Genomic DNA, 20,800 nt, shown 5'->3' on the forward strand with positions numbered 1-20,800 from the left:
ATTGCCCACAGAGGCACTCCCTGCTCCACCTCTCACATGCAAATAGCCGGTGGCCTTTGGCTCGGTAAGGAGACAATAAGATAATCCAGTGAGGATTTGAAGCGGGCCCCACACACAAAGGAGGGCAGGTGGGCACATTTGCCTTCAGCTGGCATGCCATGGAAATGAGGTGCCACAGGCCAGCGGCGACCTGTGCGGCTGCAGGGATTGAGGAGGGAGTGGGCCACTTGGGACTGACAGCGTCCATCAGTGTCACATTGATGGTCTGCTGTGTAGCACACAAACAGATGATCAGCCATTTAACCATCCCATTATATGACATTTAGGTGAATTACAGCTCGTTTCTTGGCAGTACAAAGAATAAGCCTTTTGACATTTTACTTTATCTGAGAGCTTATTCACTCTACCTGCACCAGCTGACACACTGAAGCACAACAGCATCCACCTGCGTCAAAATTCAGACTGCTTTCAGTTTCCTCAAACATTCCTAAATTGTACTGGACACTATATTCCATATCCCACTGTTTGCCACAATTCTCAAACTCTCTAGGGATGCAACTAGATGACTGATTTATGTTTTCATTAACAATTGATTTGCAGATTATATTCTGGATTAAGAGCCCAAGATGACGTCTTCAAATTGCTTGTTCTTTCTGATTAGAACAATGACTCTGTAAGAAACACCATCTCATTATCTTCTGTGAGTTATCTGTACCGAGGTAATTGTTTTTACAAGCCTCTGACATTTTTAACTAATCCACATTTTTCCGGACATAATCACTTATAGGCATTGTGGCAGCACACACACGCACGCACGCACGCACGCACCTTGATTTAAGGTGAATCAAAAGTCAAATGAAAGCCGAAGGACTATTCATGGAAGATATGACGATAGAGAGGGTAGAAAAGGGAAGAAGACTGCAGAGCTGTAACATTCCACAGATGTTTGTTGGGCTTGGCTGGCTGCACTCTATGAACGGAGCTTCCGTTTAGCTGATGTACACAACAGCAAGTAGTGTCCTTACTACTGGGAGAGTCACCCTTCCATCTCTGGCCATTTTGCAGGGCTGGACACAGCAATCAGCTCTAGTCTGTTGTGTACATGGATATATCTGCCATGTGCAGCAGCGTGTTACGATCTGGGACATGTAAACATGTTTTTACTGGTCATGTGCTGCTGCAGTGACAGAACGTGCTGGCATGGGCACAGTTTCTGGCACAGTATTATCAAACAATGCTCCTGGAATTAAAGCTTACTATACCAATCAGCCACCACTTGAACAAGGCTGAATCGTTTTGACTATGGACAGGGCTGCAACTAACGATTATTTTCATTGTCTATTAATCTGTCTATTAAAATCTCGATTAATCGATAAGTTGTTTGGTCTATACAATGTCAGAAAATTGTGGAAAATGTTGATTAGTGTTTTAGAAAAGCCCAGGATAACGTTCTCAAATGTCTTGTTTTGTCCACAACTTAAAAGATATTAAGTTTACTGTTATAGAGGAGAAAAGAAACTAGAAAATATTCACATTTAAGATGCTGGAATCAGAGAATATTTTGAACCGATATGCATTTACAGTTACAATTAAAATCTTTTAGTCAAAATTAAGATTTTGGAATGTTGTGGGTGGGACATTACGTCAGACTCAGTGGTGAGTGAAACCGAAGTAGAGGGACAGACACAGAGCTGTTGCGGAGCCAAAGTAGCGCACTCTTTAATTCATTAACTTTATCGGTTATCAGTAGGGCTGCAGCTATCGATTATTTTAGTAATAGAGTATTCTACCGATTATTCCATCGATTAATCGAGTAATCGGATAAGAAATACTTCTGTTTTATTGAAGAGCAATAATATACAATAGTTTGGTTTAATTTTCGGAAAAAACTTTTTTATTGCCTACATTGCTTACAATATCATCTCTCAAAAAACTAAACATATTAAGTGCATTTAAGTGCCATATTACATTGTTATTAAAGAAAAAAAATTCTGAAATGCAACAACAACCTCAAACTAAGGCATACATTAAACATCCAATAATACATAAACATTACCTTAAGTTGTGCAACATAACTTTCAGAACTACAAGTTTCAACCTGAGACTGATCTGTATATAGGCCTATATGTAAATATTAGTTATACTCAACCTATTTTCATTTATATATTTGATGACAATGCTACACAGCTCTGTTACACTTATGCTACTAAAACGTTGATCAGCTGTTTCTCCGTGAAGAGAGAGAGTGAGAGAAAATGGTGCGCAACAATCAGCTGTTTTTCCGAAGGGATAGTCAACAAGTCGGCTCTTTAGATCAAATTGTGGTCACCACTACATATTTTCTTGTCTTTGTTTTTGGCAGTGGTTGTGTTTGGTGTAGTTTCATCGTTGGGTCCGCTTCGTGGAATGGATGAATAAGTTAGACTCAATGTTTTCTGTTGAGATGCTGAAGCATTGACGTCGTGCTATCATTGTGGTAAGCTAGTTCCATTTTGCAGTAGACACACTGTACAGAGTTCTCGTTTTAATTACGTTTGAACTGATTCCAAACTTTGGACACTTCCTGTCATTTTCTCCAGCCTGTCTCTTCTCTTAGCCCCTTACGCTCTTTCTTCATTTTGTAATCAGTCTTCATGGCATGTGTCGCAAGCAGCGTCAGCCCAGTGTGCGACAGTAATAATCCTCTGTGCGGAAACACCGTGAGCGATACAACGTTGGTAACATTAATTAAACGAAGCTTCGAGGCAAATCATTTTGCATCGAGGATTTTTAGTAATCGAATTATTCGAATTACTCGAGGAATCGTTTCAGCCCTAGTTATCAGGCAAATAAAACGCTGATACAGATAATCTGCAAACTACCAAAAAACAGACCGATAATTGGCCAGGCACGATAATCGATCTATCTCTAGTTAACAACAAATTGATTAATCTTTGCAGCTCTAGTAAGTTATCAAAGCATTTTCTTGGAAGGCGCAAGGAGGCAGTGGTACTAGGGGGTTTGCATACTTGTTTTAATGATAGCCGTAGTCACCTTTCAGCAGAATACATAGAAATAGAATGAGTAGAGAGGGCATTCCCATTCAAATCAACGTAGCAGGATAGTCAGAGCGGTGGCCATTTTTATGTGTTCCATTGCCATTGCAACGGGCTCACTTCCGTATAAATCAACTTGTGGCAAGTCGCGGAAGGAAGTTTTGCAGTAACGGCCAAACAAGCAGTGGAGTAGAAACCTTATGAGGCACAGAGTGCCAACCGCTAAATGCGTTAAATTTAACAATTAAATCCTTCATCCACACACTCTTGTCAAAGGGTATAAAAACACATTGCTATAGCCAGATGACAGACAATGTTGTCTGGCTGGTTTTCTGTGACCAATGTGGTGTGGGGACATGGCTAGCTAGCTAGCCAGCCGCCCGCTGGTTGGTGCGCTGGTTCCACCCCGGTTTCATGCTGCACTGGTTAAAGAAAATGAGCCGAACTGCAGGCTGTGTCCCTCCTCCTCACTCCCTGATGCTCCCAAGCGGAGTCTGCTCTTCTCCTGGCGAGCTGCAACACACTTTACGGTCCCAATGACGTGTTGTCATCATAACGACTAACAACGTTAGCCATTTTCTTTTGCACTGGTCAAATGACCACAGAAAACAGTTCAATGTCCTTTCCACTCATTCAATTTTTATGGCAGAATTTTTCAAGGCAGTGCAAATTTGACTTTCATATCAAAGCCACATTACAAATTGACATGGGACAAGAAACCAAAAATACCAAATCATAAGAATGGTACATATTTTCATTAAATAATGGAGGTGGCATTTTGTTCAAGAGTCCGAGATAAGACAAATGAGGGAGGAAAGATAACAAAAGAATGAAGGTGGTAAACAGCATTGAATTAGAGGACACATTTTCAGGGTGATATCATCTTCCCTACTGTCTAGCCATCTGACCACTGGGAAACAACAGCACTGTCTGCTGCCAAAGTAACACAAGCACACAAAGCCCTGAGAGACACACCAGCTCCCGCTTTAGCACACAGTTCACACAGGCGAATAGGTGCTAGAGAAAACACTGAACTAAAACTCTTAAGGCAAGCACATTCACGTACACACACTCAGAGCTCTATTACTTTGAATTGATTTCCCTCTTTCACAATTGGAGAGGGGGGTGGGCCTCTTTGTATATGTCAGATTAAACTTAGAAGGGAGACAGACATGGAAAGAGATAGAACGACAAGTGCATAAAAAGAGGAGAAATCCGATCCTCTGCAAGTCTATCATAGCCACACACAGATACAGCTGGAGCCAGCTAAAGACAATACTGACATAACCCTGACAACAAGTCAGCTTCCTGCTCGCTCCCGGTTTAGGCTGTATCACATGCAAATGCAGACACAGAAGCATGCACACCCCAGGGTTCCTCTAATACACCTGCTGTCAGCTAAAAAGCAACGGTTTCACTCTGAGCCAGATACCTTAGCTCTTCTGGAAGAAAAAAAAACATATTTTCAGTAATTATGCTCATTACCATGTTCACATAATCACTTTGCAACTGCATCGTGATGCCACATCTGTTCCTTCCTGTGAAAGAGGCACCACTTGATGTATCACTTAGGGCTGGGCAATATGGAGAAAATCAAATATCACTACTATCACTATCAATACCTTGATATAGTAGGATATATTATAGGATTGACAATTGGTGCTTTAACAAAATATTATTTACACAATGAGATTTTTGATAAATAATCATCAGAAATGTCGATTTAATGACAAAGTGTGTAAAGGCAAATGATAGAACAGCCAGAACAGTCTGCTAAGCTCAGAAAACGACATCACTTTACTGTAATGCAGCCTTCAAAACCAGAAAAAGACAACACTTAATATATTACGATTTTACGATATCCAAAATCTAAGACGATATCTAGTCTCATATCACGATATCGATATAATATCGATATATTGCCCAGCCCTAGTATCACTGCAGTGTGATATGCATTTAATAGCCAAAATATGCACTCTATTCAAAGAACAGAACATACTTGCTAACAATCTTTAACTGTGTAGCATAAACATCCTATAAACCTGCCAGTGAAAAACTGCACTTGTGGTAGTATGATTAAAAATAATGGAATTTTAATCTTGTTTAAGCCATGCTCACGTTGAGTGATTATTAGGTCATCATACCCTTAGTAATACGAGTTGTGCAGTTGTAATAATAAAAGCTTCATTATCCAGAACCATGGCCAATTAGTCAGCCTCATCCTGGATTAAAGCTGAACTTCTGCAGTTAACCCACAAAGCCAAGGTCTACTTTTGCCCTTTTTCTTTCAAATTAGCTGATATGATTTTTTGAAAATCATGTTATACTGTAGTTACCGTGGTTTAAAAAAATGTTTTACCACCAGCTGGGACACAGCCATTACCAAATTTATGGGTTTCCCTAACTGTATCCCAGAAAAACGCGGAAAAGGTTAAGAGGGCGACATAATCTCTTTGTTTTACTGAACAAAATAATTACCTTGCAGAATGTCATATCAGAGGCCTGGTGACTCTATGTAGTGAAAATAGACTTCGATTTCAGGTTCCAGGCCACTGTGCATGTAAACTTTTACTGAACTAATAATTCAATGTCTCATAAAATTACAGAGAATTGTGCTTTATTTCGACTCACAAAATGTAAAACTCAATTTAAGTAGTAAGTTTTGTTTTTATGTTAAATTAAGGGGACATAAGAAACAGTAAATGTCCTTATTATTTTCAAAAGTATTAGCTGGCAAAATTAGCTGCTAGATTTTCCAAGTAAATCAACCATGTGTGTTGACCTCAGTGAAATGTAAGAAAGGCGACTAATCAAGAAAATGTCACCTTCTCTTCGTGGAGAAATAAGATGTTCTTCATGCTCTGTGCTTGGCAATGGAAGTTTGCTTGTTGAAGTGTTGAAAACATCTGTTACACTAATCACACTCTCAATTAATGATGGGCGTAACACAGCATTGAAACAAGTGTGTAGTAACTACAACAGATTTATAATCAGCAGCGCATCAGAACAACTACTGACTTGCAGTATGCTTGTATTGTATTGTCTAATTCCATTAAAGAAACTGGAAAACTGGATTACAGACCTTAAGTCAGCTGAGCAGTTTGAAATCACAAAGCTGTATTCCAACAGGCTAGATGTTAAAATGCATTTTTGCCTCACTCCACTTAAACTGCATGACATTCCCTTCTTAGATATTACTTCTACTAAAATGTATCCCATGTTAAATCAATTGAGCTTTGAAAAAAAAGGATGAGCCATGAGGTTTTTTTTTTTGGCTGATGGCTGTGCAGTGTTTTCTCAACAGTGAGAAGAAACATAAAGACAGTATCACTTACAGCTTCCTGATCCTGCGCTCTAAATCAAGATTACGTATTCTGCAACCGTCAAATGTGTCTTCAGGACGCTTTATTTGCATTACTAGCCGATACAGAGAATTTAAACTGAAATCCTAATTTGGCTAGCACACATCTGTTTGGAGAAACTTCAAGGTTTCTCTTTGCCATACCCTGTGTTAAGCTTCCTTTAAATACAAAGGCAGCCACCTTGTAGTCTACAGTGATGATGTGAAAGGTCCAACACCATATAAGGGATTAGCTTTAAATGTGGCCATCTGTCTGAAAGTCTTGATTAAAGATGGTACCATAGCAATCACAGTTACTTAGAAAAGGACAGAGAGGAAGAGAGAGGGAGACAGGGAAGGAGAGACGCCTGACGGATTAACTATGACGACTTCTTCAGACCTTCACTTGGCCCCAACCCTGCCATAGCCTCTGGTCACATAGGAAGATGGGAGGAATGCACGCTACAGCGGCTGAGGAGGCAGGAGCGTGTAAAGAAATAGGGGAACAGAGAGGGTGCAGAGGAAACCTAAGGACATAGGATTCCCTCCTGAACAGTGAAATGTGTCCCTGCTGCTACCCTTGAATTACACTGCTGACACAATATGGGTTTCCTCAGTGCTACAACACATACAAAAAAACGACAACGACTGTTAACTTTAGTAATGAGATATAAATTCTTTGTTCTCTCTGGGCCTCTAGCTGGCATTAGAAGAAATCAGGCAAACATCCATTGATGGGAAAATATTATAGCAAGGTTTTCTGATGGTCTCTTGTTTCTTCCCACTACTAAGATCTTACTAAACTAAGCGTTTTGGTCACTGTGCAAAAAGTGTCATGAGATATGACATACTGGCTTCTGTAAATCATAGGTTTCATTCATTTGGAAATGCTTTACTTTGTTAATCATGATAGAAATCCATAATACCAATTTTCTTTTCTTTTTTTATAGAAATGGTTGACTTATTTATGTCCGGTAATAACTTAAGGAATCAACCAGTGCTTCTCCGGGAACCATCACCTTATCGTGGTGGAGAGGTTTGTGTGTCCCTATGAACCTGAGGGCTGTGTTGTCTGGAGCTTTGTGCTCCTGGTAGGGTCTCCCAAGGCAAAGTGGTCTCAGGTGAGGGGCCAGACAAAGAATGGTTCAAAAACCCCATGAAAAAACGAGGTAGAGATGATGTGACCCTGCCCGGAGGAAGCCCGGGGCCCCGTCTGGAGCCAGGCCCAGATGGAGGGCCCGTCAGCGAGCGCCTGGTGGCCGGGTTTGCCACGGAGCCCGGCCGGGCACAGCCCGAAAAAGCTACGTGGCACCTCTCTCTCCAACCTGGCTCTGGGGACGTGGAACGTCACCTCTCTGTGGGGGAAGGAACCGGAACTTGTGCGGGAGGTGGAGCGCTACCAGTTGGATCTTGTGGGGCTTACCTCTACGCACAGTCTCGGTTCTGGAACCATACTCCTGGATAGGGGTTGGACTCTTTTCTTCTCCGGAGTTGCCCAGGGTGTGAGGTGCCGGGCGGGTGTGGGGATACTCACAAGTCCCCGGCTGAGCGCCGCTACGTTGGAGTTTACCCCGGTGGACGAGAGGGTCGCCTCCCTACGCCTGCGGGTTGTGGGGGGGAAAACTCTGACTGTTGTTTGTGCGTATGCACCAAACAAGAGCTCGGAGTATTCGGCCTTCTTGGAGACCCTGAATGGAGTCCTGTATGGGGCTCCAGTAGGGGACTCCATAGTTCTGCTGGGGGACTTCAACGCGCACGTGGGCAATGATGGAGACACATGGAGAGGCGTGATTGGGAGGAACGGCCTCCCTGATCTAAACCAGAGTGGTTGTTTGTTGTTGGACTTCTGTGCTAGTCATGGATTGTCTATAACGAACACCATGTTCGAACATAGGGATGCTCATAAGTGTACTTGGTACCAGAGCACCCTAGGCCAAAGGTCAATGATCGATTTTATAATTGTTTCATCTGATCTGAGGCCGTATGTTTTGGACACTCGGGTGAAGAGAGGGGCAGAGCTGTCAACTGATCACCATCTGGTGGTGAGTTGGGTCAGAGGGTGGGGGAAGACTCTGGACAGACCTGGTAAACCCAAACGGGTAGTGCGGGTGAACTGGGAACGTCTGGAGGAGGCCCCTGTCCGACAGACTTTCAACTCACACCTCCGGCGGAGCTTTTCATGCATCCCTGTGGAGGCTGGGGGCATTGAACCCGAGTGGACAATGTTCAAAGTTTCCATTGCTGAAACTGCGGCGGGGAGCTGTGGTCTTAGGGTCTTAGGTGCCTCAAGGGGCGGCAACCCACGAACACCGTGGTGGACACCGGTGGTCAGGGAAGCCGTCCGACTGAAGAAGGAGTCTTTCTGGGATATGTTATCCCAGGGGACTCCGGAGGCAGTTGCAAGGTACCGAAGGGCCCGAAGGGCTGCAGCCTCTGCCGTGAAAGAGGCAAAGCAGCGGGTGTGGGAGAAGTTCGGAGAAGACATGGAGAAGGACTTTCGGTCGGCACCAAGGTGCTTCTGGAAAACCGTTCGCCACCTCAGGAGGGGGAAGCGGGGAACCATCCAAGCTGTGTACAGTAAGGATGGGACGCTGCTGACCTCAACTGAGGAGGTAATAGGGCGGTGGAAGGAGCACTTTGAGGAACTCCTAAATCCGACTAATACGCCCTCTATGGTAGAGGCAGAGCTGGAGGATGATGGGGGATTGTCGTCAATTTCCCTGGTGGAAGTTGCTGAGGTAGTTAAACAACTCCACAGTGGCAAAGCCCCAGGGATTGATGAGATCCGTCCAGAAATGCTTAAAGCTCTGGGTGTGGAGGGGTTGTCTTGGTTGACACGCCTCTTCAACATTGCGTGGAAGTCGGGGACGGTGCCTAAGGAGTGGCAGACCGGGGTGGTGGTTCCCCTTTTCAAAAAGGGGGACCAGAGGGTGTGTGCCAATTACAGGGGTATCACACTTCTCAGCCTCCCTGGTAAAGTCTACTCCAAGGTGCTGGAAAGGAGGGTTCGGTCGATAGTCGAACCTCAGGTTGAAGAGGAACAATGCGGATTCCGTCCTGGTCGTGGAACAACGGACCAGATCTTTACTCTCGCAAGGATCCTGGAGGGAGCCTGGGAGTATGCCCAACCGGTCTACATGTGCTTTGTGGATCTGGAGAAGGCGTATGACTGGGTCCCCCGGGAGACACTGTGGGAGGTGCTGCGGGAGTACGGGGTCCCTTCTCAGGGCCATCCAATCTCTGTACGACCAAAGCGAGAGCTGTGTCCGGGTTCTCGGCAGTAAGTCGGACTCGTTTCAGGTGAGAGTTGGCCTCCGCCAGGGCTGCGCTTTGTCACCAATCCTGTTTGTAGTATTTATGGACAGGATATCGAGGCGTAGTCGGGGTGGAGAGGGGTTGCAGTTTGGTGAGCTGGGGATCTCATCGCTGCTTTTTGCAGATGATGTGGTCCTGATGGCATCGTCGGCCTGTGACCTTCAGCACTCACTGGATCGGTTCGCAGCCGAGTGTGAAGCGGCTGGGATGAGGATCAGCACCTCTAAATCGGAGGCCATGGTTCTCAGCAGGAAACCGATGGAGTGCCTTCTCCAGGTAGGGAATGAGTCCTTACCCCAAGTGAAGGAGTTCAAGTACCTTGGGGTCTGGTTCGCGAGTGAGGGAACAATGGAGCGGGAGATTGGTCGGAGAATCGGCGCAGCGGGTGCGGTATTACACTCAATTTATCGCACCGTTGTGACGAAAAGAGAGCTGAGCCAGAAGGCAAAGCTCTCAATCTACCGGTCAGTTTTCGTTCCTACCCTCACCTATGGTCATGAAGGCTGGGTCATGACCGAAAGAACGAGATCCAGGGTACAAGCGGCCGAAATGGGTTTCCTCAGGAGGGTGGCTGGCGTCTCCCTTAGAGATAGGGTGAGAAGCTCAGTCATCCGTGAGGAGCTCGGAGTAGAGCCGCTGCTCCTTCGCGTCGAAAGGAGCCAGTTGAGGTGGTTCGGGCATCTGGTAAGGATGCCCCCTGGGCGCCTCCCTAGGGAGGTTTTCCAGGCACGTCCAGCTGGGAGGAGGCCTCGGGGAAGACCCAGGACTAGGTGGAGGGATTATATCTCCAACCTGGCCTGGGAACGCCTCGGGATCCCCCAGTCGGAGCTGGTTAATGTGGCTCGGGAAAGGGAAGTTTGGGTCCCCTGCTGGAGCTGCTACCCCCGCGACCCGTTACCGGATAAGATGGATGGATCAACCAGTGCAGTCAGTATAAATAATGTGGTTTGCCTTGAGGCTGGCAGTTCAAATGGGGGCATAGGGTTAAAATAAGTATATTGGCAGAGTGCTACAAATTGGAGGGTCTTTGTAAGGTCAGGGATGCAAAAGAATTTGCTTTAAATTTAAATACGAAAGTGATGCAATGGGAAATTGACTATTAATAATGTATAAGTGTGCAGCAATTAAGGAAATGACCCATACCAATGAGAAGCACTGGTATTTTCCTTTAAGAGCCATATTTATCTTGTGGACAAGATCTCTCCAGCAACCTGATATATCCAGAGCGCCGGGTCACATGGCCCCACAGCCCGGTCTCCCTGGGGTTCCTGCTGTTAGAGAGACTGATGAAGTATAGGGAAGACCAGGGGGTAAGGGGTGGAGTGTTGGGGGCGGGGCGGGGCAATTAGGAGAGGTACTGAGTTGTCCTGTATATCTACATCAGCAGTATCAGTCCATGTGCACACTACATGGTATATATGCAGTTTTGTCTGGCTGCATTTCACCAAAATGTGAATGTGCCAACTCCTCGACTGCCCTTGGTGTGGACTGGCTCGCATGCCGATTGTTGACGTGCATGTTTGTGTGGCCGTCTCCCTGTGTGTTTTTGTTGCGCTGGGAGCAGAGAGGGGATAAATTTAGTGCTTTAGCCCCAGACTGGAGGCAGTGGCCCTTTATCCTGCACTGTCCTACTTAACAGAATGCTGCTCTCTGCTTCCGCCTGCCACAGCGCACCAGGACGCACACATTCACCCCCCCAACGTGGGAACAAAACAATAGAAGAAGAAGAATGTGCTCAGCCACATAACGCACAGTCATGCAGAATAATGCAGACAGTCGCGTGTGTTTATGCAGGCATATTTGTTATTGTATAATTATGGTTTGCATTCATTCATTACCATTCACTCTTGTAACATGAACTGCTGCATACTGGCCTCGTTTCATAACAGCTTGATTTTGTTAATGATGCTTTCAGTCAGACAACATCAACTAACTGCACAACCGACTACGCATATTAAATACAGTAGAGTAGTAATCTAACACTCTCCTGATTGCCGCACAGTTGGAGGAGTACATAGTAGGTCTTTTATCAAGCAGATAAAAATAAATCATATCCTTTTTGTCCTGATCAAATTGAAACATCAGAGCCGGCTAGATTTAGTGTTGCTCTGAATTTTGGTAAATGCAGCAAACTAGGAGCAAGTCAACGAGTTAGTCTCCCTTAAGCTGACCAATAGAGCACGAGCATCCCGCTTCACCTTGGAAACACACGATCCCATGGTGCTTTTCCCTGCTGCCATGACAACCGAGAGGAGCTCTCCCTTGCTCGTTCCATCACTCCCTCCCTCCCTTCTGCTCTCTCCCGCGCTCTCTGTTTCCTGAAGCCAGTCTACCTAGCAGCACAAGGTTCACAGAAACAACCAGGCTGCACAACTTGGAGCCGCCCGTACTCTAGACAAAGAGAATTACTGTCAGCTGTATCAACACATACTGCTGCATTTGCAGTTCCCATTCAAAACAAAAGCTTCCACAGATCAATGTGTGTTGATTTATGTATTTAACATATAGTAAAAAACAGTTTGTTTTTAATATTTCATTTTAACGTCCATCTTGACATATTTTGTGTATCCTTGTAAAAAAAATGGGAGTCTGAACATATATGGCTAATTCTAATAACTTATACCAAAAGAAGACAAAAGGAGCAACTGGAGGCACTGATAGAGGTTATCATCCTTAAAGATTCTGAGAATTCAGTTTGCTGCCTACTGCTCACCACACACATCAGGCTAAACTGAGAGAGAGAGAGAGAGAGAGAGAGAGAGAGAGAGAGAGAGAGAGAGAGAGAGAGAGAGAGAGAGAGAGAGAGAGAGAGATGATGTAAGCATTTCAACACAGGCTGAGGTCTGGGGATGAGGTTATGAACACTGTCAGCTGGCCACAGCCTCCACCAACTGGAGACTTTGGATGCTGCAGAGGAGTTGTCTGATGATCAGAGGGGTAGCCAGTGTTTCCCAAAAGCAGATTTGATTTGAGCGGCCCACGCAAAAAAATCTTTTAGTAAATTCTTATTTCTAGCTTTCAAAAGTCCGAAGGTTCGGACTGGTGACTGACAATGATTTGTGTGCCACAATGGTGCATTCATGTAGAACTGCAGACAGAAATTTATTCTGCAACTATTGTCACTATCCATTAATCTGCCAATCATTTTTTCAATTCATTAATGAATTGTTTGGACTGTATAACTATATGGAACTCTGTCAGAACAACTGGTCAACACAATCACGTAGAGCCCAAGGGGATGTTATCAAATGTCTTGTTTTGTTCGCGCAAGTCCAAAACCCAGAAATATTCAATTTACTATAATGTTATAAATATTATTAATTAATCAAGAAAACAATGGGCAGATTAATCAAGACTTTCTCCTCAACAGACATGTCTGATGTTGGAGTTTTCCACCAGCACGTAAAAAAAAAAAACACTCCGGCCCAAATTTTAAACTTTGGGAAATACAATATCTTTGACTATCAGAGCTCTAATGATGAATATCACTCATCCTGCAGACAAGAATAACATATACCCCTTAGTAAACTGTGTGGTATTCCCCAATTCAAATGGTTGTTTTATTATGACCCTCCAGATTATGCTCTAAAGAAAACAATTTCCTTATACAAATATATTTTATCAGAATTTTGTGGTCCCATATTTGTTTAAAGGCTGTTGATTTTCCTTGCTGCAAATCCTTTTGTGGTTAAGAGGAAGACCTACTTCTCGATAAAAGGTGAACAGAGTGCTTTAAGAAGACAAATGAGGTGATGGCAAACACTGTTAACTAGGGATGCCACGGTGAGGAAATTTCCCCAGGATTTTAAAAAACGTAACACCGGTGTTACTGATTACACTAGACATTTGACAAGAAAAGGTATTCGTCAGTGGCGATCAATATCTGTAGAGCGCTCACTTTGATCTCTGGCCTCTCCAGCTGAGCTTTCGCTGCAGAGCCGGCGCCCAACTAAGTATTGGGGGAAAAAAAGCCGACGGTGGTGGGCAAGTAATTCATTCTGTGTATGCCCGACCACCATGTAATTAAAAGGTAACACCAACAACTGTGGCAAGCCTACTGTTAACTGATTTGTTTACTGTGAGTTTCTGGATTTAGGGAAGAAGGTAAAGTATCCCAGAATGACGGGTGTAAAACAATGTACAATAAGAGTGGAAATTTCCAATCCCATGCATGCAGATTTAATTCTCCCTAGGGTTGAACACTCAGTTCGCCATGGCAGTACTATTAGGACAAACTTGAGCATCTTCATGTTAATAAGATGCAAATAAAGGTAGGAGCTCTGGATCATATGCAAGCATAATAGAGTGGGAGCCATCACTGTGTACACAGAAACAAAAACTAACTTAAAGCGAAGTACTTAAAGTACTTAAAGCGATTTAATAATTACAAATACCACAGCCCTACAACATCAAAAACAGCTCAGGAAACGTTTCACTGTCAGACCAGCTGTTCTGGGCGCAGCAGCGACAAAAAAACAAAACACAAAAGGGTACTTGTAAATTTCCGTCAGAGTTTTGTGCTGCTTTGTTTGTTGAAACTCCAGCGTGGCTGGAGCACAGCAGAACACACCAAAGGGAGAGGAAAAACATCCTTGACGACAACTAAGATTCAGGGTGGCTGCACCACTATTTATAACCTGCCCAGTCTGCTCTGTGACAGCAGAGGGGGATGAAGAGAGAGAGAGAGAGAGAGAGAGAGAGAGAGAGACAGAGAGACAGAGCGACAGAGAGAGAGACAGAGACAGAGCGACAGAGAGAGAGAGAGAGAGAGAGAGAGAGAGAGAGAGAGAGAGAGAGAGAGAGAGAGAGAGAGAGAGAGAGAGAGAGAGAGAGAGAGAGAGAGAGAGAGCAAGTAGAGCGAAAACCAGACACACAGACAGAGGGTGGCCTGTGAATTCCGGAGCAGAGGAAAAGACCATTGTTTTGTTTTTTCTTGACTGGGGCCCTCTGTGATCAACGTACTGGTTAAAGAGGCAATAGAGCTAAAAACAAGCCATGAATATAGCTTAAAAGAGAAGTGGCTTGTTCTTCAGTATTATTTGTCTATCCTTTTGTCTATTACTCTGCCAGTTAGGTTCAAATGTATCACGCTTGTCCTGACAGATAAGAGTCATTGTCTACAGCACCAAGGCCCTGAAACAGTCTGCATTAAAGCTGGCAACTCTGATCTGCCACCTCACATTGGGGTGATGATAGAGACAAAACAACTGGAGCAACAGGCCCGCAAACAAACACATGCGTGTCCTAGCACACGCAAGATTAGGTTACCCCCATAGTCACCTGACTGGGAAATCTGGCTACAACTCCAAAAACAATAACACTGGCATAGTGGCACACAGAAAAAAGTGCTGAGAGTTCTAGGTTTTTTTCTTTTATTTAGATGGTGCTGTCTGCTTCCTCATCTAATACTGCCCTGCAGGTTTTACACATGCAAGCATAACAAAAATCTGTCACACCTCACACTACAACTATAATTATCAAAAACAAATAATAATTAAAAAAAAAAGTTAAATGTGGAGACGGGGTAAGGTAGGAAGAGTCAGGGAGTTGGTGGGGGTGCAGGGTAAAAACCGCTACAGTCATTTTCTCCTCACTAGCCGCATCTTCATCTCTTATCAATAAACACAGACACCAAGAGCAAGAAATCCAGCTCAGCAGATAGCAAAGAGGAGGTGGAGGATGCCTCAGTTGTACACAAACACACAGAGAGAGGAGAGATAGGATACAGACTATGCTGGCACAACAGCACCTCTCTCATTTTTTTTTAAACTCTCATATCACAACTGTAATGTAGTGCACAACATAGGGATGTCCTGAGCTGATCCACAGGATCGGGACTAGGGCCAATGTTATAAATTGTTTGCCTTGGATAAAGCAGCTGTCAAAAGTGCCCAATTGCTCTCCATTAAAAAATTAAATGCAAAGCAACCTGCAAGAAAGTGACCCGCAAGTTAACACAAACAAAATAAAAAAAACCCAGCAGCCAGCGGTTTCAACTGAACTAATAATATGGTGATGGGTGGGCAAGCATATTGCACCGCTTAGGGTATAAAAACAAGTTCATTTTGCATATATGAGCAACATTTTGCAGGTGAGCTGCTTTTGAACTTCAATATTTTGTTGATGCTGGAGAGAAAGAAAATTGTCAGGTAAATGTAGAAAATCTGAAGTATAAGTACACATTAAGTCGGTAGTATACAGTTGGGTTATTAAGTGCTGGGGGCCGTCTGTAAGTTACTACGGGGGGACAAGCAGCATTATCACAGGCCAGGCAATCAACCGGTGTCCAACAGGCACGTTTTTAACAGGCACTGCACTACTATATAAAACATAAGCAGGAAATCCCCGGTACAATATACGCTTTTTCAATATCTGCCTCCATCCAGAGCATCCATATGAACACATATTTGTAATAAGTGTTGCCAGTGGAAACATAACACCTACCCTGGAAGTGTGGGTTCAATAGCCTACACACTGACCTCCACACAAGAACTGTGTAACCTGTGTCCATTGGAGCCTGAGCTGCACCAGACCACATCACAACGGACAACAAGAGACATAAAGGGCAACGGTAAGAAAAACATACCCACTTCCACAGTGCAGGTACATGTGCAGAGCACTGCCATACCAGAGAGCCAACGTGGATAAGAACTCAGCAGAACAAGTGGTGCGAACGTACCTCTTGTTGATGGGCTTCTCATCCTTCTCGTAGGGCTTGACAAACCACTTGCCGATGCGAACGAAGCTGCGATTCATGAGGCAGCGCTCCAGCAAGTTGTGGATGGCTTTGAACAGCAGCGTTCGACACTCGTAGGAAAGCCCGTTCTCCCACAACCCATCATCCTCAGCTGCGAAGAAAAAAAGAGAGACAGACAAACGTAAGAGGAGCGGAAAGCTTTAGGAGTTTTGGTGCCATATTTACAAACCTGTACGAACTCTCTAGGGCAAACGATGTCAGTCTTGACAGCACAAAAACTCAACTGACAATTACAGTGAGAATGGTGCATCTGATGGCACAGTCACTGATAGAGATATTCATCAGTGTTTACAAGATTAAGTATAGGAGCACCAACGGTCATACCAAACGTATTGTCACATTACACTGTATCACCAAAATCAAGCTTTGAAGTTAAAAACTTTTTTTATTTTATCACCCAGCTTAACCTTGTTTGTTTAAACAGCAATTTGTTTTTCATTTTGAAGAAGGCACTTCAATTTGAGAAAATTGCTGGAACTCCAACAAACATAACTATGTAGGTGTTTCAAGAGTATTTTCAATCACTGTTTGTGTGGATGACATCAACAATGACTAGCTCACTGACTGAACAAACTGGATAAATTCAGTCCTATGGATCACATTATGAAACACCCTGCAACTCCAGTCTGATGAACTTTCTAATAAACAGATGTAGCTGTGAGCAATTAGGTTTCCAATCAAACACACAGGTAACTCAGAATAGGATCTTGCGCGATCACTTTTAAGAACAACAATTGAAGGAGAATTGTGACATGTTCACACTCTGGCAGTCCAATAAGCATGACAAGCCATTTTCAATGACCTGCCAGTTAACGCTGGACACCTGGATGCAGAAATTGCACATTTCCTGACATGCAAAAGAGTAAGTCATTTCTAAAGTGACATCTGGGAATCATAAAAAGATTGTAAATAGGCAATGAAACTGCAAACAGGAGTTTTCTCACTGAGACAGAGGAGACAGAAACCTGCTGCTGCCTGCTTTTAGGCTGTGGAGGTTTCAGGTGCTTTCTGCTCCTCTGCACATTTGAGTTTTGATATCAGGGTTTAGGAGTGTTACGGTACAGTGGGGGAAAACCAATCATTTCGCTGTAAAAATGAACGTACCCAGACATTTACAAATGGTTGAAAGGTAACGGGCATTAATCAAAAAGCAATAGCTGTGTGCGAGTATATGTTTTCATGTTAACATATCCGCTGTGTGTATCAGTGCCTCACTGTCATTGTTGCTGTTTTAGCGGGTCGTTGCTTAAATACCATGGGGGAAAAGGACATGTATCCCAGGGTGTTTTCACACCGTTTTGTTTGCTCTGGTCCGAAACATTGATGAGTTTTGTAAACTTAAGAGTGTTTTCCCCTTGGTTCTGTCACCTTACACAGAAAAATCCAAGTGAACCCCAAAATGCATCAGTACAAACCACGTGACCACAAAGAGAAGCCAAACTAGCATGGTTTAGCTAACAGAGCGGAAGTGACACACTGCCAACACTCGGGTAGAACTTGCACTTATTTTTGTCTGTTCTAGACTGTAAGTAGACTGTGTAAGGCTCACAGGACAATAATTAATTGGTGCATATGGTGCATCAAATCCAAACAAGTCACAGGATGAATAAATGTACCGTTACACCCATATCAGAGTTGCTTTCTGAATCACAGTCTGCGCTGGCCTGAATGCTGCTCTAATCTCATTAACAGCCATTGCTCACATCATACAGCACTTAAGCTCCTTTCAGTCAAAGACTCCAGCAAACATCTCCGCAAGTGTGCCATCTCTGCCTGAACACAGACGAAATAAATACCGGCGTGTGACCCACCCTTCGTGTCAGCTTGGCATGCACTAGGGAGGTCAAAGCCAGCCCAGAAGCAAGTTCATAAAAAAAGTATTGCATGTTTAAGGGAATACATGGCTTTCCGTTGTAATGTAAAGGTAGATAGATATATTTTAAATTGAGATGATTCCAAGGCTTACAAAATACGAAATTACATTGATTTCTTTCCTTTCAGAAGAGAGACACCATGGGCCGTTTGCCAGCCTGGCAGGGTCTGAAAAGTTTGTTTAAGGAGATGCTGAGAGCATTTTTCCTGACTTAGAGCAAACAGCCAGCTATGTTGCATGGATGCAATTGTAAACCTGCTGGAAAAATGTAAAAAGAGTGTAAATTCTAAAATTAAACGGGAAATAGGCATCCACAATTAAATCCCCCTCAAATCCATTGCCAAATGCCACAGCTCTACTAGACACAGAGTTCAGCTAGCCTTTAAAACATTACATCGAACCAAGGGAAAACAACCTCAGGCTAGCTGCCAAGTAGAGGGCTACGTGCCCACTGATTTTGAGAGCAACAAACTAATTCATCAGGTGCACACACACACACATCCTGAGGGATAAGATCAGGAACACAGAAAAGCAAGGCAAAGGCAGGAAAAAGGAAGGAAAACAGCAATTTCCCATTCAAAACGAACAGCAACTGCAGGAAAAAAAATCAACAACAGTATACAGCCATTTAACTTTCTAGTAAATGTAGATGTGATCGAGTATGCATGGGATCAGGAACGCTTTTTTGGCAGCTGGTCTGGCATTCTGAGAGACTGGCAGGCAAGAGGGCAAAAAGTCAACAAGGCACTGACAGCAGATTACGAGAAAGGACAGGAAAAAAATAAAACAAAATAGGATTTAGGCCAAACTGCTGGCTGAAGAGACAGATCAGTGTGACTGATAATTGAAAGACAGAGGAAAATGAGGAGAGCAGCAGGGCTCAAATCTATGGCAAGAGTGACATCAACCCAGCTTGCATTTTGCAGTTATACCTTCAGTCCTACTCCAGTACTCTGTGGACGATGGCTCTTCTGTAAAACTGGCAGAAATCTCCCTACACCTACTTTTACATCAACTGCCATGGCGATCCCATCTGCTTTCCTCTGCCAAGACCACATCTGCCCCGTGCCTCCTCCTCTCTGTCACTTGTTCCTCCTCAGTCTCTCCCCTGAGCGCCGAGCAGCTCTAAAACAGGCGTCTGGTTTACATCAAGTGTTCCTAACGACCTCACGTTCATCATGCAGCGCCTGCAGCAACACTCCCCTCTTCAGATAGACACAGAGACAAAAAATGTTGCAGTTGAAGTCTATGCAAGTTCGATGTACACAATGTGACACTAGAAATGGCAATGCAACTTCTTAAAAAAAACTTATTTTCCACACAAAACCAAACATCCAGGGCAGGGGTGACTCTTTGCTCCGGGACAGACAGGACTTGCCTTTGCCCTATGACAAATCTTCCCCCCCCATTGTTTGTTTTCTTTCTTGCACTTGTCTTCTCAGGTCCTTGAGTGAAACCCATTAGACTTTTTTTTGGGGAAAAAAGCAAGAACAAAAGCCTCAACTCTCCAAATCACATTAAAAAAAAAAACATCTAAAAACAGCAGCATCTTATGACGTTCCCCTGAATAGAAAACCATTTACACTTCGAAAGATAAAAGATAGTCCGCAGATATAGTTGATGAAAAAAAGGTGGGTTATAACTTGTCCTGTGACACTTGATTCGTGTACAGAGATTGCAAGCTGCAAAATAGCAAAGGGTAGCACAGAGCTATTCAACAAACTGAACAAATCCTCAGTTTAACCATCTTTTTGCACAATCTTATTTGGAATTAAAAGCTGAAAATTATTTTCATTATAAATTAATCAACCGATTATTTTCTTTAATCGTCGATTAATCATTGAAATGTCATTGACAAAATTCTTAGAGCCCTACGTGACGTTTACTATCGCATAGCAGACATAACATGTATGAAAAAAAACACTTACACTTTAAAAACACTTTAAAAACATTAAATCCTCACCTCCTCCTTAGAGTACATTAACATTACCCAAACTGCCTGTAGCAAATGTGCTTTTTGCAGGGCTACGTTCTATTTAAAAAGGTTCACCTCATGTACTTAACTTTGTGCACATATTCAGTTTTAATGTAGTAGATGGTTATAATGAACACTTTAGGCATCCATGGTTGAAATATATATATATATATATATATATATATATATATATAAATTTTTTTATTTTTTTTATATGTGACCCAAAATGCAAGCTTTTTGAGTGCACATGTAATGGGAGGGTGGGACATGGTGTGCGGTGGTCAGTGCACAGGGTGAAAGATGAGTGGCCTCATTTAGATAAAGATTTATGAGATCAGCTGATGGCTAGGACACTTTCATGTCTCTGCCTCCTGTGTAGCAGGCCCAGATGAGCTGACCTTTATAAGAGCTCTTAAGCAGTTGCACAGCGGCTCTATTAAGAATACTTGCATCTACCTCTAGCAAGAAAACAAAACTAATAACATCGAGATACAGTGCAGCATCC

The 20,800-nt window shown here is 43.5% G+C and overlaps 1 protein-coding gene across 2 annotated transcripts in view; it reads right to left on the bottom strand.

Moving 5' to 3' along the window:
- The window catches only part of med13a (mediator complex subunit 13a), an 89,990-nt gene that overhangs the window by 48,899 nt on the left and 20,291 nt on the right, over window positions 1-20,800 (bottom strand). For both annotated transcript variants that reach the window (XM_031311043.2, XM_035990962.1), the window contains one exon: window positions 16,370-16,538. In XM_031311043.2, the coding sequence (XP_031166903.1) occupies window positions 16,370-16,538 (169 nt within the window). The remainder of the gene's footprint in view (window positions 1-16,369; window positions 16,539-20,800) is intronic.

This window comes from Sander lucioperca, chromosome 13, assembly GCF_008315115.2.
Source record: "Sander lucioperca isolate FBNREF2018 chromosome 13, SLUC_FBN_1.2, whole genome shotgun sequence".
Classification (NCBI taxonomy): domain Eukaryota; kingdom Metazoa; phylum Chordata; class Actinopteri; order Perciformes; family Percidae; genus Sander; species Sander lucioperca.